Source organism: Chaetodon trifascialis, chromosome 19 (assembly GCF_039877785.1).
Source record: "Chaetodon trifascialis isolate fChaTrf1 chromosome 19, fChaTrf1.hap1, whole genome shotgun sequence".
NCBI classification, from domain to species: domain Eukaryota; kingdom Metazoa; phylum Chordata; class Actinopteri; order Chaetodontiformes; family Chaetodontidae; genus Chaetodon; species Chaetodon trifascialis.
In genome coordinates this window covers 19,186,223-19,209,169 of record NC_092074.1, presented here as the reverse complement: position 1 = coordinate 19,209,169, position 22,947 = coordinate 19,186,223, and the positions used below count along the sequence as shown (strand labels likewise).

The 22,947-nt window shown below is 44.6% G+C and overlaps 2 protein-coding genes across 2 annotated transcripts in view; one reads left to right on the top strand and one right to left on the bottom strand.

Annotated features, from left to right (window-relative positions):
* The window catches only part of ryr3 (ryanodine receptor 3), a 102,924-nt gene extending 96,758 nt beyond the window's left edge, over positions 1–6,166 (top strand). The window contains exons 100-107 of the mRNA XM_070987224.1: positions 13–73; positions 262–408; positions 2,212–2,346; positions 2,921–3,077; positions 3,193–3,257; positions 3,849–3,949; positions 4,042–4,093; positions 5,348–6,166. Of these exons, the coding sequence (XP_070843325.1) occupies positions 13–73; positions 262–408; positions 2,212–2,346; positions 2,921–3,077; positions 3,193–3,257; positions 3,849–3,949; positions 4,042–4,093; positions 5,348–5,443 (814 nt within the window). The 3' untranslated portion in view covers positions 5,444–6,166. The remainder of the gene's footprint in view (positions 1–12; positions 74–261; positions 409–2,211; positions 2,347–2,920; positions 3,078–3,192; positions 3,258–3,848; positions 3,950–4,041; positions 4,094–5,347) is intronic.
* The window catches only part of aven (apoptosis, caspase activation inhibitor), a 32,395-nt gene continuing 13,928 nt past the window's right edge, over positions 4,481–22,947 (bottom strand). The window contains exons 3-6 of the mRNA XM_070987228.1: positions 8,793–8,863; positions 7,886–7,981; positions 7,507–7,807; positions 4,481–6,904 (exon numbers count right to left, since the gene is read on the bottom strand). Coding sequence (XP_070843329.1) covers positions 6,765–6,904; positions 7,507–7,807; positions 7,886–7,981; positions 8,793–8,863 — 608 coding nt within the window. The 3' untranslated portion in view covers positions 4,481–6,764. The remainder of the gene's footprint in view (positions 6,905–7,506; positions 7,808–7,885; positions 7,982–8,792; positions 8,864–22,947) is intronic.

The following is a 22,947-nucleotide window of genomic DNA, read 5'->3' as shown; positions in this document are numbered from 1 at the left end:
TTTGTTTGGCAGGTTGAGCTCCATTGACACAAAGTACCACATCTGGAAACTGGGCGTGGTTTTGACTGACAACGTAAGTTCGTTTAATGTTTACTAAAGCACTTTGTTCACTCCACTGTGGTTGAAATAAAGCTATAAAAGGTCTGACTTGTGATCAGGGTTTTGGTTGAAAAGTTTATTCTGTGTTCCACTGAATCATTTTCTGAATGAGCTTTAATTGTATTATTAAAACCATAATTTGTCTCCTTTGTTGTCCTGCAGAACTTCCTGTATCTAATCTGGTACACCATCATGTCCATTTTTGGACACTTCAACAACTTCTTCTTTGCTGCCCACCTGCTGGACATCGCCATGGGCTTCAAGACCCTTCGCACCATCCTGTCCTCAGTCACTCACAACGGCAAGCAGGTAAGCAGTTCAACCAGCAGAGGGAGCCAGAGCTTAGAAGATCAACAAGAATCACTCCACACTCAGCACTGAATACCAGAGAGGCTTTTCCTTTTCCTGAGCCTCTAGTCTGAAATAGAAAGCCAGAAGGCAAATGTTTATGGGGTTTTGAATGTGGAGAAATATTGTGCTACTGACTGGATAAACTGTTGTTTTACTGAAACACTAGTTAATAATAATCTTTATTGACATGTGGCCTGTGATACAGTAGATAACGGAGAGAATCATCATGATTCATGCTGAACACCAACATAATTAAATCAAGAAATTATCCTGTGGAGAAAAGGATGGAGCTTTGAAATAGAAACAGTATGATTATGAGGATTGACAGTCCTCCAGGTCACAGGATGTCTACAAATAATCATCAGGAGAACTAAACAAATAAAAAGTCGAGGGCAAGGATTTGTTGTTTTAGTCTTGAGGATGTTTTGATGCTCATCCGAGAGGCATTTACACTTCTTCTGACTAAGAGAGTTCAGGTCAGTTTTACTTTACACTTTAACGCCAAGAGTGAGAAACTGTGAAGGGAAGTTGTTTACGTGTTCTTCTTCAGAGCACGAGGCCCTGATTTCATTCAGTCTGTCGGTATTATGCTGCAGCACTGTCCATACTTCCTGTTCACCAGCCCAGCCTGCTCCACCGCTCCTCTTCTTCTGTTTCTCTGGTCTATACATGCAGTAATAATACATACGTGTAGCAATCACCATATACCAAACATCTCACTCAGAAAACATGACCCAGTATAGTGAAGTGCAGTGTCAGTCGCTCGTATCGAATATCTTCTCTAGTTTATCTGATATAGTGAAGATACAGATTTTCATTTTCTTCTCAATGTTTCATAGTGAAGGCAGAACAGCGCTTTGGTTGACGGCAGTTCAGACCAGTAATTCAGCCAGGGGTACATGAGCAGTGAAATAATTACCTAAAAGTGATCAATAAATGGTAGACAGGGTTAAAACTAGCTGAAAGTAATGGATGAACTGTTGAAATGGTGAGTGAAGTAATTGATTAACTGTATGTAATGTGATGAATAAACAATTAAAATTGTTAAAAGTAACGGATAAACAAGTGAAATTCATTGGTAACAGTGTGGATGAATGGTAATGGTCATCTGAAGTGATAAATGAAGAGTTGAAATAGATTAAAGCAATAAATAAACAGTTAAAAGAGTTCAAAGTAATGCATCAACAGTTGAAACACACTGATAACAGTATGGACAAACAGTTGAAACATTACATAAATATAAATGGTCTGAATAAATAAGTTCAAACTGGCCTAAACACTGACATTTCAGTTGATATATTCAATAATATCCATTTTTATGTAATGAATAGTGTAAAATAACACCCAGTGACAGTGGATGCAACAGGCAGGTTCCATATTTAAGGTGAAGAAGAGCAGGTGAATCGCAGGTTATCGACGGGGCTTCAAGTGACTCTGTAATAGGTTTTTGATTGAAACTTGATTTCCTGAATCTCTGAAGGTGGACAAAATGTTTATTTACTGATGGGAGTCTCCCTGAAACGCTCAATTCAGCTGGCGAGGCTTTGGAAATGTTCTTTTGTGCTTCACATTGACATGTTGGCCCAGTTCTAACAAAAGCTACAAGTGTTTTCCTCCAAATCAACAGTTAAACAAGAAAAGATTCAGTCATTTGTGCCTCCGGGCCGGCTGCTGCCCCCTCGACTCTCAGCTCAGCCGGAATCAATGAAGGTCAGAGAAAATGTCTCAGTCTCGTATGTTAATGAGCTGCTCTCCCTCCAGCTTGTGCTGACTGTGGGTCTGCTGGCCGTGGTCGTCTATCTCTACACCGTGGTGGCCTTCAACTTCTTCAGGAAGTTCTACAACAAGAGCGAGGACGAAGACGAGCCCGACATGAAGTGTGACGACATGATGACAGTACGTCTGACCGCCTCCGGCATCTGTTAGTCCACGAAGCAGTTTGTGGAAATTGAAAATGGCTTCCTTTTGTCGAAGCAGAAAAAGGCTCCAGCCCTCAGCAAGGGCAAACGTTTGGAGCTCAAAAAGAATCCTGAATCCTTACGTTGAATGCCGGACTGGAACATTTTACCTTAATGGCCTTCATCAGGGTGTCTGTGAATGCACAGGGTGACCTCTGCTCAAAGCAGAAAGTATTTTTCATTTGTCAGCTTGGTGAGATTTTTGTGCATGATTATGCTTTTGAAAACGAATCCTTTACAAACTATTCGCTGCACAGATACTCTTTTCAAAGCAGTTACTTCCCTGAACTTCTTATCAGACACATCTGCTTCTTAAGATGACGCCACATTCCCAGTTGCACACCGAATCCTCAGCCACGTTTAATTTAGTTTTCTGAAATGAAGGATGGACATGAAATTCTCCATCCCGATCGCAGAATAACGTACAGCTGCCTTTGGCACACACTGCTCATCATTTCAGCTGAAAAAAAACCACAAAGGTCTCAGTCAGTTTCCGTTTCTTCTCTTGGCAGTGCTACATGTTCCACATGTACGTGGGTGTGAGAGCTGGAGGTGGTATTGGAGACGAGTTGGAGGACCCAGCTGGAGACCCCTATGAGCTCTACCGCATCCTGTTTGATATCACCTTCTTCTTCTTTGTCATTGTCATCCTGCTGGCCATCATTCAGGGTACGCTAGCTCTGCTTTTTCATGCTGCTTTTTCATGCAGAGCGTCTGTCTTGTCTTCATATCAGCCTGATGGATGTGGTATAAGTCGTGCTCAGTGCTGTTTCACCACCTTCAGGTTTGATCATCGATGCCTTTGGTGAGCTGAGAGACCAGCAGGAGCAGGTGAAGGAGGACATGGAGGTGAGACTGTCTGCATGAGGAGGAAACATTTCAGTCACGAAGCTCCTTTCATTTATCACACGCTGATGCGCAGAAAAACACTGTTTCAAACAATCAGACTCGTTAGTGTAAAAGCTGTCAATCAAACAAGTTCAGTACAGACAGCCAATCTGAGGCCTCCTGAAAAGGGGGGTTTTGTTTACAGACCCTGCTCTGTGTGTGTGTGTGTGTGTGTGTGTGTGTGTGTGAGAGAGAGTGTGTGAGTGATATGAACATGAATTCAGCTTTTGGATTCATTCAAACTACAGTTAAAACACTGAGTATTAGCTGATACATCATAAAGCAGCGATGCGTTTGTGGTCTCATTTAAAAGTGAGTAAAACAAACTATCTTCTGTAATATTACAATTAAGCTTCTTTCTCCTCCCGTGTTTACCTGTTCATCAAGTCACTAATATTAATGTCCATGATTAATCATTTCTCTGCCTGAGTGATTTGTGACAGTCGTGTCAGTTCAGTGCAGGATGATTTACTGTCAGTCGCAGGAATCTGACTTTCCAACATTAGAAGCTGACCGACTCAAACTGAACATCCCCTCGTCTTCTTCTTTCAGACCAAATGCTTCATATGTGGCATTGGAAACGACTACTTTGACCGGACGCCTCACGGGTTTGAAACCCACACCTTACAAGAGCACAACCTAGCTAACTACCTGTGAGTGCAGCAAAAATAAACTACAGAAAATGACCAAAGTTTGAAGCATTTCTGATTATTTCTGATCACACTTAATGTCCCGCTGTGCGCAGGTTCTTCCTGATGTACCTGATCAACAAGGACGAGACTGAACACACGGGTCAGGTGAGCAGCACAGCTTTCACAGCCTGCATTTCGGCTTCGCTTCACTTCCGTTTGATGCTTTCTATCATGTATCTCACGTCTGATCAATCTGAAGACAGCAAAGGAAGGTTACAGAAACTTCAGTAGGTTTTACTTGTGCAACATTTCAACCCACTTGTTATGTTGCATAAGTGCAGCTTAGCAGGAGGAAGAAGCAATGCGTGGGTTCACTTTGACTTTTCTCACATTAACTTGTTATTGTCGAGCACCTGAGCTTCGACTTGTTCTTATTTGATGTGCATGCACTCTAATTTTGTCATAAATTTAGGACGTTGTTGCAGCTCCGGCCTGCAAAAAGAACCAAACTGATCTATTTGTAGAGGAAAAAGTCGATCAGCTTTACTGTTTCTGCACAAACTGAGACAGGCTTTATTGATCATTCATTTGAATAATCCAAACGAAATTTACACGATGCATTCACTGACTGCTTCCTTCTGTATTACACAGCATGTTGCCTTTTTTCATCCTGGAATTTGCAGCACGCAGGCTGCGATTTGCATTGAAATCATTTCCTGTCGCTCAGTTTTGAACATGTTTCACCTCTCAGAACAAACGCTGTGCTCGAGCCCTGCAGCACTCACAAATCCACCAGAATGTATTGATCATAACCTTAAAAGTGAAAGCAGTCAAAACATTTTTCACATTGCATTAACATTAAAATAAGACACAAAGGGAAGAAAAAAAAAGATGGTAAAACTGAAGCAGACGGTCACAGTTTGCCACCTCACCGCTAGATTTCACTATATCCTACAGCTGGACCTTTAAAGGGGAACTGAACACCCAACATCCAAACATCTGTGTGAAGTGATCTGACCAGAACTCATAACTTGCTTAGCTTTAGCAGCTCAAGGCTACATTAGCTAGGATTAGCATAACACATCTCTGACTGAACGGTTAGCAGTGGAGTTGCACTGTGGGTAATGTAGGCAGTTAAGGAGTCCAGGCTAAATTGATGGAGTGCTCTCTTATGTCGTAGCATAGATGGAGATGCTGAAACTGACCCTGACGCAGAGTTCAGTGTGAAACTAGTTAACAGAATTCAGGAGTAAACATTCAATCAGCTGTTGGATGCTTGATTTCCCATAATGCAACCAGTAACATTATACTGGTTTTAAGCTCAGGGCTCCTACAAGTACTCCCCATCACTAGAAAACTGATGTGACAAACTGTTATGAGCTGATGAAGAGCAGCAGATTTCTTTTCTCTGCCCTGCAGGAGTCCTACGTGTGGAAGATGTACCAGGAGCGATGCTGGGACTTCTTCCCCACTGGAGACTGCTTCCGTAAGCAATACGAGGACCAGCTGGGTTAGAGAGGTCCGCCTCGTCCAGAGCCCCAGACGCCCCTCTCTACTTCCCTTCTATCTAACAGACCCTGAACTCTCTCTGCTGCCGTGCTGTCGAATAACGTGAAGAAAAGAAAAAATCGCTCATTTCGAATTCAGACTCATGAAACATAATTTGAAGAATACGATTTTAAGACGAACGATTGGACGTTTTGTGCATCCAAGTCCTCTTCACTCGCCACGACGCCTCTTTTATGCAAACTTCCTCTTTTGACTCACATTGCCTTTTCACTTGCTTAACCCCAAACCTGTTGCACAATTTGTTGTGTGTAGACATTTGATACACGTGGAGGGTTACAGCATGACGACTGAATGTCTGAATATGCACAATTTCTAGATTAACGCCAGGATGTTAGTGTCGCTTACTACCAAACCGACTGAATGGATGTGTGCTGCTAGTATTGATCCAGTTCAACATCAGACGGCATGAGTGAGACCTGATCTGCCTTTCAAACCTGTCAAACGAAATGAAGAGTTAGAGAAAACGGTCCTTCCAGGACCAGAGACGACTCACTTTTAGGTGTTTATCAAGTGCCGACGTGCCTTATGAGAAACTATGCAAAAAAAAGAAAAAAAAGAATCCTTTTTGTTCCTCCTGACACAAGCAGCGCGTTCTAGTTCTGGATTAGTTAGAAGCAGATTTAGCTCAAGCTAGTTTTGTGGCTTTAAAAAGAAAAAAAAAAGAACATTTGTTGTATAAAATCTAGACGATCCTTGTGTAAATGTTGCTTAGTTTGGTTTCGTTTCTCAAGCTGTGGTGTCCTGCCCGCCTGCACTTCTCTCCACAGTAGAAGAGCCCCACGACAGAATGAAAAAACATAACTTCAAGGATTTATTGACGACAAAATGGTTAACTGCTACTGTATGGCCATTTGTATGTATGTAGTAGCTTTGGTAAACCGCATTTCTTTTGACGAGGGGGAGGAAATGAATAAAGTAATTGACGCAATAAAGCAAACGTGTTGTCCGTCCCTGTGGCAGCTCGGCTCTCTGTGACGGCGACGCTCCTGCAGCTCTCAGGAGGAGCAGAGAATGACTCCTCTGAGCACAGAGGGAACACCATGACATACTCTCACAAACGTTCGAGACGCACTGTCCCGGCTCTCATTCAGAAACCAGAACAACAAACAACCTGACGGCCACTTCTCGCCAAGCAAAAGGCTGGAGTCCTTCACAAATGTCTGTCCAGCACGTTAACTTTGAATACTCGATTGTGAAGCTCTGATACGAGTTTTAAAGGATGGGAGCTGAAGTGGAGAGCTCCATCGTGTACCTCCTCTGTCAATGGTCAGGAGATCATGCTGTCGAGCCAGTCCTCCAGGTCCTCCTCCGTCACCTCCTTCCTGACAGAAGCAGACTGGGCAGGTGTGACGTCTTTCTCTTTCACCTCCAACTTCTCTTCCATCGCCTCCTTCAGCTCCTCACATGCTGCACATGATGGGAGAAGAATTTGAACTTGAACGATATGCAGAGCTTAAATGCTGAAGATGGAGAGTGTGTGCTCTTCCTGTTTATTTTGTTGTTTTTAAAGTAAAAGTTTGACATGTTGGGCTCATGTTTGTACAGTAAACATGAAGCTGCAGCCAGCAGCTGATTAGCGTAGCTTAGCTTAGCTTACTGGAAACAGGCTCTGTAATATTAAAAAAACATAAAAACTGTTTGTTTTACAAGTTTACAAATGACATTTTCCCATTTGTGTCAAGGCTATTTATTGGCCAGGCATGGTAACTTCCTGGAGTCTGGTTACCTGGCAACTGCTCAGAGCCAGGAAATAGTCCTATCCATAAAACAGCAGGTGGTAAAAAAAGAAAAAAGATATTTATGTGAATTTGTGAATTTGGAGGTGTTGGTGGTCAGACTTTGTTCCCTTCTGCAGAGAGCTAGGCTAGCTGTTGATGCTAAGCTAAGCCGCTGTTAGCTGTAGCTTCACATCTACAGTGCAGATGTGAGTGTCATCCTCACCAAACTCTCAGACAAATAAGCAAATTTCTCAAAATGTGGCTCAAACAAAACCTGCTGAACACGCTCACCTTCGTCTGGAACCACACACTCGTCCTCTGCGACAGACTGGTTTCCTGAAACACCCAAGACGGATTTCTGTAAACTGAGCAGCTGGTCCAGCTCTTCATCGTCATCCTCCACTGGCAGAGACTCTGCAGCGGTCGAGGAAACCCGCGGGTCTGAGCCCAGCACAGAGTTCGTATCCACAGGGACCTTCTGGATGGTGCTGAGGGCGTTTAAAGCTGCAGGCGGCGGCGTGAATGCGGCTGATTTGGGCTTCTCCTGTTTGGGTGCGAGGGTCACGGTGGGCAGCTCCACTGGTGTTGACACCTGAGACGAGAGAAACACGATTAGAAACATTAAAACCCTTCAACCGAGCGATGATTAGTGTTTTTAAAGTCAAACCACCTGAACCAGCTCGGCCTCCAGGTTGAGCCTCTGATGGAGAGGCACTTGTTGGAGGCTCTGGGCGAGCGCCGGGAGGTCCACGAACACGGCAGACATCTGGAGCGGAAACGGGAAAACAGGAAGTGGAATCAAAGGTAACGTCTGTGTGCAGGGACTTAAAGCTGCTCGGGGGAAAACTTCAGTGCAGCACGTCAAATCTTCAGAACTGGTGCACCGCTGCAGGTCAGTACTCTTTTGTACTTGCACACAAGTGAAACAAACAGCATCTCTGACTGTACACAAGAAGCAGAAAGAGTTCAGGAACCGTTATGTAATCCGACTGTTTGATGCAGACACACAGAAAAGTGCTGAAAAGACGACTTCAAAAACCTCAAGATTGGAATGTCGAAATCGCCAATCGCATCCTCACATTCAGGTCTTTTAGCACTTACATGTAATAGTTTTCAGTCTGGACTCAAGTCTGAGCTGAGGTTTGAGTTTCTGTGGTGCTGTCGGTCTGCAAGATTAATTCAACTGTAAATCCGATTTTGGTTTCCAATGATAACAAAAGCCAGATAATAGAGATGCTGAACAGATTGATTGTGTTGCTGCTTTAATAACAATAGTTTTAAGATTTCCAGCAGCATCAGCTGGTTTGATTTTTTTCCTTTTTTCAATCACCCAAAAAACGCTTTTATTCTGTAAACAGTCTGAACCGTGATTCATCTGGATCTGGATCGAGACCACCTCTTTTCATCGAGGTCTGGGCTCTCAGTCCAGATCAAACCAGGCAGGTGTGAACGGGCCCAGTGCTCCGTTAACACTTCCTGCTATCGAACCAGATGTCTGCTGCTGGATCTATACACACAGGGGGTTAAATCCATGAATCACAGTCAAACAAAGCAGATTGGGTAGAATATAGATTTACCTGACTGGCTGCAAATGAGTTCATCTCCCAGTCCTTCTCCTCTGAAAACCGGAATTGAGTGAACGAATCTCCTGAGAAACAAACACAGAAACAGAGTTTGACGTAACAGACTGCCTTCAGGGCTGCAGGTGACGACGACGCCTCTCCTGTTATTCACTTCAAGCACAAACACATCTGCGGCTGAAGCAGCTGCGGCGCTCGTGTCGGCCATGCGAGCGGCCTTCGGGCGGCTGAGCCACTTTCTCTGGGTAAACTGCTAAAGCGAGGTGAGCATGTGACGCCGGGATGCTTCCAAAACATCAGCTGGCTGAGGGCTCTTGGGTCTGCAGAGGTGCTGACTGAGGTTGTTGTTAACCATCACAAACAGCCAGCGGACGGTTAGCAGCTTTCATCGAGAAGACATGAACAAAGCAGAGAAAACTGGTAGCGAGTGACAGAGGAGAGACCATGTTTGAGGAGAGCTGAGTCAAAACACAACATCCAACACGAGCACTCAGCGCGGACGCACAGTGTCAGGTGTGAAGCACCACTATTAAAACTCCTCATGCTGAGGTTTTCACCACAATCGAGCCTCTCACTTATTTCATCTGCACACAAACAGGAATGTAAATGTGTGGTTTTAGGGGACGCTACGTATGACATTATTTTTAGTTTATCTGATTCTATTTCAAAGAATTAGCTTTAGGCTGGAGGTTAGGGTTTTTAAGATAATAATTAATGTGCAACGACTTCCTAATAAGCAGTAATTAGGAGGTTATTGAGGGAAAACTTAACGGTCTAGTGGTCATGCAGAATAAGGCTTTACGAAGTGCTTTATAATGACTAATACACAGCCAGCATGCTAATAGCAGCTAGTTAGCGACGTGTGGCTTAATGTAAAGTGCTACCTGAACTGTAAATATGTGTCTAATGTGTGTGTAGCATGAACGAGGTACAACTCTCTATACTGTTGCAAAATGACAAATGAACAGCGTGGATTGATTGACAGGTGTGTTTCTTGGTTGAACAGTTACTTCCTGGAATCATGACATCACAGTGAGGCTGGCAGGTAACCAACAGAGCGGCTGCACAGAGCAGTCGCCTCCTCTGAAACTATCAATTTCAGTCCAATATTCGTTCTTTTCGCCACAGAAACAACCTTTCTGTGTGTCATTAGAGGCAGAAAACATGGCAGAAAGCATGCTCCTGGTATCCACGGAGACATAAAGGTCTGAGCTCGAAACAATGAGCGAACTGGTTAATGTTGGCACAGACTGATCACAACACCCCGGCTGTCAACCATAACCTGTCACATACAAGCAAAAACACCAAAGAAAACCTTTTAAAATTCAGATTTTTCCTGCTGCAGCTTCATTTTAGCATTAATTTAATCTTTAACAGCATGACTGAGCCTCCTGCAGGCTCATGTGACTCTTTCTAGCACTTTATTTCAAACTCAGAGCAGTTTCCAGTCAGAAAAGTGGAGAATGTGCAGCCTGAAGCTTCACAGCCAGACACGGAGGAAAAAACTGATTAAATAACCAACAAGGTGCACAGCTGATGCAGACTGTGAGGATGAGGATGTGTCACTGATGCTGAACGGTGTGACTTTGTGAAGGTGCAGCGTCACACAGAGCCGGCTGTGGTCAGTGTGTCACACACAGATGGACCGCTCAGCGGGACCCCGACAGCCAGGCGCAGCCGCTCGTTTTATTCCTCGAATCGGACGCTCGCCGCCAGCTGCAGTTGTCCTTGATTGCCTGGGCGTACGGGAAGTGACGGGGGTCAAGAAGGGGAGGCTGCAGGGGGGCTTTTTGTCCGCGGGCCGAATCCCTGCTGTCGAACGGGCCGAGGAAAGATGATTTATGAATAGAAGCATTACAATGACTGCGAGGCAGGCGGATAAGAGGAGCGAGCGTCAGCTTCATGTGGCAGCTGAGTGGGCGGATGCCTTCATGCTGGGCCACACGGGTGTCTGCCATCGGTCCGACGGGCTGATTTTCACCCTCACAGGGAGCGATCCGGCCGTGCACACCCTGGAAATCTTAAACCTAACTCACAAGCCCGCTGTTATCTTGAGCAGATGTCCTGAGCTGAAACCGTGGAAGCACCACTCTGAAAAGTCAGGGAGGATCCATCCATCAGGAGGTGTGAGCGACATGCTGACGCCGGAAATGAAACTTCAATCTGCTGCTTCTCGTCCCACAATGACCACAAGCTCTGCTGAGACCTATTAGGTATTAATAAAGCTGATTCAAGCATTAATTAGACAATATTTTTTGTTCATGCACACTTCAGGTGCACTAGATTTTGACTCTGAAATGGCAAAACTATCCAGTTTCCCTCTCTTTAAAATAAAGCAGGAAGTGCAACCCGACCGCCTTTAAAGAGAGACAAGCGCACATGTGATGACTGTCCACATTTCAGCATGAAGAACGTGAAAGCTTGTTGCTTAAATTCTTTCTACTTTATAGTTATTCAAGATCAGAAATAAAAACATGTTTATCCTCTGTCAGAGGTAACAAGATGTGTCGGGTGGAGAGAGAAATTTCATGAAATCTGCCACAAATCTAAACTAAAGCTGGACTGATGAAGTGCCCGGGCCGACGTATTATAAATCAGCTGGGTAAATCAAAGATATGTAACTCATGTATTAGCGTGTGTCAGCAGAAGAGGAACATGAAATGCCAAAATAAGTTAATATTTAAAATATTAGAGCTCTGCCGAGTTGATTTAACCGTAAAACATCCCAGTCAGCAGCCATCTTTGTGACAAATCATGAGAAACTCATCTGAGGAGCTCTTACAAAGAACGTGGATGTGGAGGGATTCATGTTCGCTGGCACAGACTGTGTCTGTATTGATCTCAAATATTCAGTATTGGACTGCAGTCAGTCCATATTCTGACTATCAGGTAACATAACACTTGATTGGACCCAAAGGGGAAAATTAAACTGTGCAGCGCACAAGAAACAGGCGAAAGAGGACGAAGCAAAGGGGAAAATAAGTGGACCTGCGGCATAAATCAATGCAGAGGACAGCTGAAACAGACTGTCCAGCTTCTAACAAGATGCACTGCTGTTAGCATGAAGGTGCGGGAGCATCAATTCATACAACAGCTGAGCAAATGTCTCTGTTTTGATTATTTCTGATCATTTTCAGCCTCAAACTTTCCTCCTCTGATGGATGCCTGGAGTGCAGGAGAACTTGTCTTCATCATGTCACTCAAACGTCATCATGTCCACTCCGGCGTTCATGGAACAGCTCCAGGACGCGGCGTCCTGCCTCGCGTCTGTCCCGCCGCTCTATTGTTGTTGTTGTTGGAGGCTCTAAACTCAACGACTGCGTTAAAAAGATAAATCTGCTCTGAGGAGAAATTACCCTTCAGCAGCAGCTGCAGTGAAATACCGCTCAGCCTCCCTCCTCTTCCGCCTCCTGCTCCTCTCTGTTTAATATCTTCCCAGACCCTAATCCTCCTCTTCCTCCTCCTCCTCCTCCTCCTCCTCCTCCTCCTGCTCTGTCTCCGTCAGTCTGTCTCCAGCACACAGAAGTGCTGACACGGGTGAACTGCCTCCCTCCTACACCTCAGAGCCCAGCGCCATCCTGATCTGTGTCCATGGAAATACCATCGCAGGTAGTTCGCCGGCGCTGACACAACCATGGCAACAGCTGCCAGCGAGGACGAGAGAGACTCCTGTCAAACCTCCAGGAGACGCAAGGAGAGGAGGTCGGACGAGGAGGAGGAGGGGTGTGTGTGAAGAATGAAAAATGAGTGAAGAATCTACTCATCCAAACAGACCCTCGAGACTTCACCCCCCCCTCCCCTTGCCCCCCACTCTGGGCTGTTTTAAGTGCGCAGTCAGGCCGAGCCGTGTGACAAACAGCCGGCCTCCGATGTGCTGATGTTGAATCACCGCGCTCCGCTAAATAAACACAGCGCGGAGGCTTCGCTCGCGTGAAAGAGCCTCGTATCTTGGTGGGGTTTGAGGATCGCAGCCGGCGCGAGAGTCCGGCTTCTCCTCCATGATAAAATCTTTCAAAGATCAAACAACTGATCAACAAGTTCATCAGCACATTGACAGAGGTTGAAAAATCTGTGGCTCATTGAGCACTGGAACAGGACTGTCCTCCGTCTTGGCAGCTGTCGGTCGATCATTGTTAGATCGCCGGTTCTCAAACTGAGGGAGGCAAGAAATCTGGAGAGCCTCCAAATTCATGAAGGGACACTTATCAAAACACAAGCCCTCTAAAAAGTGGTGAGATTTCTTACAGTGGACAGGAAGGATTAAGTAAACGTATGTCATGGAGAAGATTAGAACAAGAACAAAACTCCAATTTGTCCACAAATCTGTCCAAGAAGAAGAAGAAGAAGAAGAAGAAATCGAATCAGAATCTGATCAGAACTGGAAAAAGTGGATCATCGCTAATTTTCCAGACGTTTTCTCTCCATTCCCAAACGATTTAACTTGACTTGGACACGAGCGTGCGTGGGAACGTTGTTCAGTCTCACTGTGATAATGAGGCCTGTTCGTAAACTCCTGAGCTGGCTGCAAACAGCCGATTAAAGATCAGGTCAGAGTTCAAATGGTCGTCTGCGTGCGTCAGCCGGAGCCGGCAAACCTCGCCGAGTTGTTCCACAGTGCATAAACAGCGCATTACTCATGCTGCGCTCTAAGTGGCTCGGCTGGCATTGTGTAACTCCTGTATAATGTGCTATCCTGTCTCTTGACACCTTGCTGGCTGAACCCCACGTTAACAAATGTGGCTTTCTGCCCGCAACCCCGGCTCCGCTGAGCTATCTATGGCTCGCTAATGCCGTGGACCGCTCTCATCTTTTACATTTGGGATGTGTTGAGGCCGCGCTGCCGCCTTTCTGTTCTTTTCCTGCTCCACTCAGCTCCACTCTGCACCCCCGCTGCTGTTCATGCTCACCCCTCTCCCCTCGCTCTGCTCGGCGAGGCTGTCGAGCACCGTCAGGGAGAAGATAAGACGTGCTGGATGTGTATCACTTCACCGTGAACTGGCGATGAGGCAGGACGGCCGTTATCACCTGTCGTCTTCTCATCGTGCTCTTCATGCCAGCCAACATTTATTCTCTTAAACTCTCGAGATGAAACTACATTTCAGGTAAAAATGTCAAACATTCGCAGGTTTGAGCTCCTTTAATGTGAGAATTCGTCTCTTTAAAAGCATTTTCGACTGTTTGTTGCACCAAACAAGCAACGTGAAGACACTTCTGGCCTCTGAGACGCTGCTTCATGAAGGAAACTAATCAGCAGGTGAACTGATGGCGAGAACAATCTGCAGCTGCAGCCCGATCCTGTAGCTCGCAGTCATTTCCAAAAAGGAGCATAATTTAACACCTTCAATCCAGCCGCTCTCCCCTGTGGCTCCATTATTACTAAAACATGACTCACAGCTTTGTTCAAGCGCATCGAACTTCACTTCAAATTCAGGTCGAGATCCCAAAGTTTCCAAAGACAGCAAATCTGTCAGGCCGAATGTCGATACATGAACGACGTTTCTAAAAAGATGCACGGGAGGACACTGAGGAACTTGGCATCTTGGGTTTTAATAATTTACACGCTCCTGACCCGCAACTTCAATCGCAAGCTGGAACGAGCAGGCGCGGAATATAAATGTGACGCCGTCAGTGATGATTTCTGTCCCCGTCTTCAAAGCTAATCACCAGCAGGAAGTTTAGCTGCGCAGATTAGTCAATTAATCAGTTTTTTGTTTGTCTGAAGAGGATTCATCTGCAGCTATTTAAGGGCGTGTTCAGACCAGGAAAGTCCTTTGGTCAGCCGTCTTTGGTTCGGACCAAAATACAGAGTTTCTTTTTTAGTTGCAATTCTCACAAGAGTCCCAGAATTTGTCAACAAACCCACACGTGTGGAATTACAGATAAGTTGAAAGCCTCCATCTCTCATTGATTTCCTTTCTTAACGAATCAGGGGGCATTAATTGGAGGAGAAGAGGAAGAAGAAGAAGAAGAAGAAGAAGAAGAAGAAGAAGAAGAAGAAGAAGGGTTTTTTTTAATGGAGGATACTGCAGGTGAACACAGGGAGAACATGCAAACTCCACACAGAAAGGCCCCTTTCGAGATAAAAGGCAGCAGCCACCGAAGGCGCCCACAGCGCCCCAGGCGGGAATCGAACCCGGGACCTTCTAGCTATGAGGCAACAGTGTTACCACTGTTCCACCAAAAGAAGGAAAAGAAGTATGAAAGCTTTAAGACGCCTCACATGTGGACTGTGCTGTGAATCTACATCCTGATATGAAGCTAACATTCTGTACGTTTAATAAAGCCTGCAGATGTAATCCTGAAACTTTTAAAACTCTCTCATCCTGTTTGCACAGTTTGACGCCGCTGTCCTGACGGCTTCAGCGCAGACAGATTCGCCGCCTGGGCCGCACCTCCAGCTCGCGGCTCGCTGTACGACGCTGCAGCCCGGACTTAACCTTGAGTGGCCCTCTTTCTTGGAGCCGTGACTGGTTGAACAGAAACAGGAGGGACATTTAAGGAGCAACAGCACCGCTGCTCAGTCTCCGCTAACACCCGCGGTGAAATGTTGACATTTTATCTGACTGGAAGAGGAATACACACCTTCCCCGCGGCGCCTTCCTCCTCCATTTGCTGGTGGAGTAATAGCATGTGATCGGTGAATGATTGCTTCATTGCCGCTCATAGAAAACTGAAGAGCGAAGGAGTGTTATTACTATCGTGACACGGCCCATCTGATAGGTGCTTAATTGCACTAAGAGCCAGGACAGGATGTTGGAAAAGAGGGAACGATGGAAGGAATGAAGCACGAAAGGGAAAAATCAGACAGTGGCAACACGCAGGAGAGGAACGTGTTGGGATCTGAGGAGCCGAGCGTCTTTGAGAGACCTCCAGGTACTCCCCCCGTCACGCCTTTTTAACCAAACCAATTAGCCTAACACGACTCGGCGCTGAAAACCGCTGCGCGTCGATAAATCACTGTCTGCGCTAATTGCAATTAAAATCCCGAGCAAACCAGGCGAGACAATAAAGAGGGCTGAAGCTATTTACTCTAAACTTTTAATGGCGATTGTGTGAGGCCGTGTTTACGTCCAGGTCATATCAGAGGAGCTCCAATCCACGCGAGGCCTCCTCCTCATTAGGCGTGTGTGTTATTGGTGTGCAGCTCGTTTGGAGGCTCTGCCTACATGAGGTCTAATCAATCACATTCAAACACACGTCCAGTCTAACTTCCCAGTCAAGCTCTTTGCTGGATGTTATCAGGTAACAAAAGGTGTTGTTTTATGTGAGTTTAAGGAGGGCTGAAATCAATAGTTTCAAGAAGAAATGTGCGGTGCATTTAATGATCCTGCTGGAGGAGCATACAGAGACATCCTACTGTGATCAATGTCAGTGCAACTTGATGATACACCAGCATTAGAGGACACTGCAGATAATTATTTGACACTAAGAGTAAATCCAAATTGTAATGGAAGCAATACTTACAAAAGGAAAAACGCTAAATGCTCTAAATCTGTATCAGACATGGGCAAAAATCCACAGCTAAAAGTCATTTATATTCACATTTTGTTCAGTTTTCCCACACAGGCTGGCAGGTTACTCACGTTGCTAAGTGAAACTAAGGGGCTGCTGTAATGTGTTTGCATTTTGGCTCCATAAGCGCATCTCTGAATCAACTGAATCTCATATTTGCTCTGGTGAAACTGTCTCTCTGTTATAAATAGTGATGTGTAAATTTGGCCGCTCTTACTTGGAGGTTAGAAATCGCTCGTCTCTTCCTGATTAAAGTCATCTTATTATGCAACTTCTAAAAGAAACCGCCCGCAGCACTGACGGCTTCCTGTAGATGTGTCGTAGTAAAGGGAGAGAATATGTTTCATATGTGTGCTTAATGTAGATCCATGTGTTATTTAAGTCTGGTGTAGACTGACACTAAGAGTCTGCAGTCGTGCTAGCAGCTCTGTGAGGCTGCAGTTAGACACAGTGGTGCTTTGAGCTAAACGCTAACGTCAGCATGCTAACGTGCACAATCACAGTGACAACGCTAACCTTCTGATGCTAAACAGGACTGATGTTTACCACGTTCACCATCGTAGTTTAGCTTGTTAGCATGCTAACATTTGCTCCATACAGCTGGGGCTGATGGGAATGTTATCTTTATTATTATTATTTCTCATTTTTTAACTTTCTGAAGCTTATTGAATAATTGACACATATCAACCAATAAATTTGGGTCAAACCTCATGCTAGCGCCTCCACATAAACACAGTGGCGCTTTGAGCTGAATGCTAACATTAGCATGCTAATACGCACACACTGACAATGCCACCACATTGATTGATGCTAACATATTTTAAAAGGTATAATGTTTACCCTTTTAACCACCTTAGTTTAGTGTTAGCATGCTAAAACTCGCTAATTATTTTATTATTCATATTTTGCTCATGTGCAGTTCAATATCCTCTGTGAAACGGAGCCATTCTCCACAAGTTAATATTTTTTAATACTATATTACATACCATACTATATTATGGCAACCCAGGTGAGAATGAGTGTGTGCTTTAGGCTCAGATGCAGCCTCCCAGCGCTGGTCCCTCTGGACGAAGCAACCACCGGTCTGAGAGCGCAGGGACCTCAGGGTCCCTCATTACAGGGACGTAAGGAGCCTCAGCTATTAGGTTAGCTGAGCAGACGAGTAAACAGTTAATACACATCAACGCCGAGCGAAGACTGGATCAATAGCAGAATTGTCTGATGTGAAAAAAACAATCTATCAGGAACATACAGAACAGTTTAGCCGCTTTAGCTGATCAATATTCACCTTGTAATGAGAGGAAAATTGGACTGACATTTTATTCGTTAAACTGATGGTAAAGAAGTGACTTTTTTCCTCACAGGCGAAGCACTACGAGCATTTCCTCTCTCTTTAAAAGCCTTAAAGTCCACAAGAAGATAAGAACAATGCACCCACTGGCAGCTAAATAAAAACCTGCCTTAAATAAGCACCAAACTGCCAGAAAGCACGGACGTTTCAACCCTTTGAAGACTTGAGCGGATGAAATATGACAGACGCCACAGCACCGCAATTCAAACAAGAAATCCAGAGCAGCCACCCCGGGTGATCTATTCGCTGCAGAAGTCCAGAGTTCCTCTGTTCTCGTAGTGAATTCATCAGAGGACACTCATAACTGTCTGATCCCCCTGAATCATGATGCTGCGGTCCAAAAGACACAAAGCACACACACCGCCACCTGCGCTCTGTAAAGACACGCTTACGGTACAAGATAAATCCAGACCGTAGGATCATTCATCGCGCTCGTTGCTACACAAACACAACGTGGAAGAGTTCGTTTCCAATCTTTGAAGTCAATGAACAAAATACTTCGTCGGTCCAGTGCTGCCATCATTGAGCTCTATTGTACTCAGTTATTATTGTAATCAATTAATCTGTTGGTTAAATCTGTGAAGACATTAACAATGTTGTAAAAGAGAGAAAATCCTCACATTTATGAGGCCCAAACCTATGAATGTTTGGCACTGTTGCCTCATAAATGACAATTTACTGACCCATATCGATAAACTATGGCCAGCCAGTGACACTGGATTTTAGGGGCAGTTGAATGCATCCTCTCTTATGCAGGGTTGCCAAAACAGATGGCCAAGGTAAAAAAAACTACACAACAACATGGTCGTCTGGCAAAAAGTCCAACTTGGCCTCATCCAATAAGGTGGACATGCAGCATTTCACCCTATGACAAGCTTTCAATCTCATGGTTCTGTTGGACTCCGTGGATCGTTTTCCATCGTCTCTTCCATCGTACCTGAAGCAGCACACCTCCACCAACGCAGCCCTGAGCAATGTTTAAATGCTGGGCTGCAGCCAACTTAAAGTAATTGATTCCTACTTAGACAATAAACGACTATCAGTCACTACAGTCAGCTGGTGGATAACACATTCCAGACACGAGTGAAATGAGTGTTTAAGTTGAACTAAACACCTTGAGAAAACATTAAATCCTTTTGACTGTTTGACTGAAATGCTGCAGTCAATGAAAATGACTGATGATGAGCCAGCAGCTCTTAAATTACTCCTGCAGAGAGGTTCAACACCTTGAGACATCATGTCCACAGGGAGGCAAATTTCACTAAAAGCCGCCTCACATGGTCAAGAATCAGGACACACGGTGTGACATTGACCCGTCTCGCTAATCTGAGTCTGAAGATAAGAAGACATCAATCGCCAGTTTAAAATCAATTCAACACTGATGTGAAGAACCATTTCATTTTGATTCATGAAGCACGAGACACATCGGAGTATTCATGAGCTATTGACAAGTTTATCAACGCACCCACAAAGCTCAGGCAGACACTGGGCGGCCGAAGAGGGCTCAGAGAGGTCTGGGTCAATGAATAAAAGGTCGAGTAAACAGCAATTATCCCAGCATCCATCTCTTTCTCAGACTTCATTTCCTTCATGACCTCCTTGCTCACACTTTTCTCTTTGGAATGCAAGATTGTCCTTTAATAAATGACAAGTTGGACAAAAAAACCACAAGGAGATCAATAGATTTGAGTGGCTACCGCTTTCCACCGGAGGACCTTCTTCCTCAAACTGTCTCGCCGAGATGCTGCGAGGCACGAATGCCCAGCAGCCAACTCGGTTTGCGCTTCAGCCGGAGCCTTTAATGACTCTCGTTCATCTCGGTTCCCCCAGTCGCAGACTGAGGTCACATTCATATTCAAAGTCCGGCTCTTGGGGACTTTGGAGGAACAAGAATAGTCTCAAACGTGAGTAATGGGGCCAGTTCAAGGCAGCCAATCTGTCCATCATGATGTCCATCATCCCTTATTAGAAAATCCTGTATTTATCTACATTGGAGGTAATATTTCAATAGGCTGAAGTAGTAAAAACTCTTTAAAATACTACTTGAAGCAAAGGTCTTGCATCAGTAACGCCTGCTGGCAGAGAGCTGCGTGGTTTGACTGGTCACAAATGTTACGTCCAGTTGGTCACAGCTAATGAGCAGCATGAGCTGATATTAAAAGCAGAAATGTTCAGGCAGGAGGACGATGACAACCACAGGCTTTTGGAAAGCAGGCATCTGGTGGAAAGCTTTACATGCCATTATTATCAGCGGCGCTATTGTCATTTAGCACAAGACAAGCTACACAGTGTGGGAGGTGTGAAGCACACAAAGCAATTATCTTTAATTGAGGTAGAGATTCACACCATTAAATGACTAATTTGGTTTTTCTTTCTAAACCGCACTCTTTTTAAATAATTGGCTCGGCTGTTGAGAATTAAAGGTTATTGGACAAAGCAGCTCTGTCACAGTTCTGCATCATCTGTGGGCTGAAATCAATAGTCACCCTCAGAATTTAGACAGATTTAAAGGCTGCGCACAGATAACAAGAGCAGCCTTGATTTCAGAGACGCATTATGTTACAGGCCAGTTTTTTCACCACTTTCTCACAATTTGCTAAATCCCGTGACGCACAGTGCTCACTGCTTTCTTTCCAACTTGATGAGCTTGAGCATGAGCTTTCTTTGGGAGGCTGAGCAGCGTGATCCTACGATAACAGGAGAAAAGCCTTATAAAAACAACTTACAGGCTACCATCTTTCTTTCTCTCCCATGAAAAACTACAACAATTGATAAAATGCAAATGACATTTCAATTACAAAATAAAAGCGGTCTTGTAAGATCTTGATTCTTTTTCTTCATGTGTTTAAAAATTTGGCTAATACTGCATTATTTTCCCATGAATTACTTTTTTAACCCTTTAATTAACAGGTAAGTCCAGTAGCAGTACAGTAAAAGCACAAAAAACAAAACCCAAAGGCATTAAGCCAACGTTAAACTCCATTCACAGTGACAGTGGTGGTTAACAGCACTGTCACACAGTGCTGGTGTCACTGGGGTCAACTGTGGGGGTGGATGTGCCCAATCTAGGGAAATTGAGCAATCACCGTATTTCTGTGTGCCTCATTACGTGAACTCCCCGAGGGATACATTAGACATGCCTCATATCCTTTGCATTGCATTCTCCTAATAATCAATAGCTAGCCTGCTGCTTAGTGGTCCATGGGAACATGCATGATATATTCACATGAAAGAGGAACTGTTTCAAAGAAACACACGGCAGCCGGTCTACTCAAGCAGTTCAATCACACAGAGTGAGGATGAAACAGCTGCTGTCCTTTCAGGACGCTCAGACAGGATGTGATTTCTGAACCGGCCGGAAAAACGCTGCTGCTTCAATGGGTCCTCCTGCAGGCTGACGGTGCGGGAAGATGATGAGCAGCGGTCACCACATCCTCCATTATAAAAACCAAACAATGCAGCCACAGTTTTAAAAGCCAACACCTTTGCATGCATGTCGTTTCACAATGAATAAAGTTCAGAGAATAAAAAGATGTAATTTTCAAAAGCTGCATTGTCCACCGTTGAGTTTTCTGTCATATTATTGAATTTTATTAGCATCATCGGTGTGGTGAAACCAGCACTTATGCCTGGAGATGCCCTCCACTCAAAAACTATTCATCTGCTTGTTGGGACAACCCCGTACCGGTTGACAATACCAACAGTTTCCACATCTTTGCCTCAGAGTTCAGGTTTAGTTTGGTCTGAAAGATTGCCAGTGTTTCCTCTACATTCATTTAGGCGTGGCGGGCCACCATTCCTAAATCCTAGCCGCCGCTCCTTCAAATTTCTTTCTTTTTTTATTGTCGCAAATACACCACCGCCCCATGTCTCCACCTTCACAGCAGGTGGAGTCTGACATTAGTTACTCGCGAGAGCGCAGCCTTGAAAGTGACATCACGTCAAGCACCAGGTCAGAGATTCAGAGGAGTGTCATCTTGGAAAACAGGGCAGCGACTTACTGGAGAAAAGGTAAACTTATTAGCTTAAGATACCTCATAATAGATTTTACAAGTTAAATAGACATTTGCAAAATATTGATGGCCAGCTAATGTTACGTAACATATCGGTAGTTTAAGTTAATTGGGCCCGGTGCCAACTCAGTGTCGCTAACGTGAGTAAACTAATTGATAGCATTAAGCTAATATCTACACGCCATGACGTAACTGCTGACTGCATTTTCAGATGAGCTTTTTCAAATATTTCTCTAAGAAGAGAAAGACAGCTGATGAAGATGACGCTAGTCAGTAGTGACGTGTCGGTCGCTAACGAAACGGCTCTTAGAGACGCTCTTTGAAGTGAACGAGCGGGAGCCGTTTTGGGGTTTTTTTGTTTTTTTTTCTCGACTCTTTTTCCGTTCAAGCCACACGTGATTGGTCAACTACAGCTAGCCTGCCCCCGCTGCTGAAAAAACTCCTAGAGGAAGCGCTGATTTCTATATGCTCGATTTGGGGCTCCTCCTCCTTCACATGACTTCAAATGAGAGAAATTTGATCCAATGACACCGACATCTCGGTCGCTGCCCACCTGTGCGAGCCTTGGCGTCATTACAAGTGTGGTGGTGAGTGCTGCTGGCGTGTTACACAACATGTGACAATGTGTTGGTCTCATTGTGTCAACAGCAGTCACCCCGCTGTTCTCCACTGGAGTGGACGCTGCTTACTGATATGAAGAGCTGCTCCGGCAACAAGCAGGAAGCACACGAGCTTTTCTAATCCTGTCAGAGCAGATCCTGAATGAACGCTTGCTTGTCGGTGCTCACAACTAAAAGCCATAAGCATCGATTCAAAGCATGTCGAGTATTTGCTGGGGCCATTTAAGTGTTATCTTTGACTTGCCTCTTGCCAATAATAGATCAATGTCTTGTCATTGATCTTTTCATGTTGCTCCTCATCTGTCTAATGATACTTGTACTCCCAACTCAGTGCTTATGCCACATAAGGAAGATATTCCTTCTTTATGTGACATAGCAGTGACGTCGGTTCCAGTTTTCCAGCTTTGACTCTAACAGACCTCCTTTTAGTCATATTGATGTTTGATAAATTCATACAGACAGGTAAAATAGCTCAAATGTGGGAGAAACGCAGCTTCAGGTGAGAAACATACCTAAAAATCGACAAACTGATTGTCACAACAGATGTGAAATATAGCTGATTTTAATCAAATTTTCCTATTTTAACAAAAACATTTTTAAAGTTCCTCTCCTGGCATTGATCAAAACTCATCTCTGTTCATCAAAATTACATATTT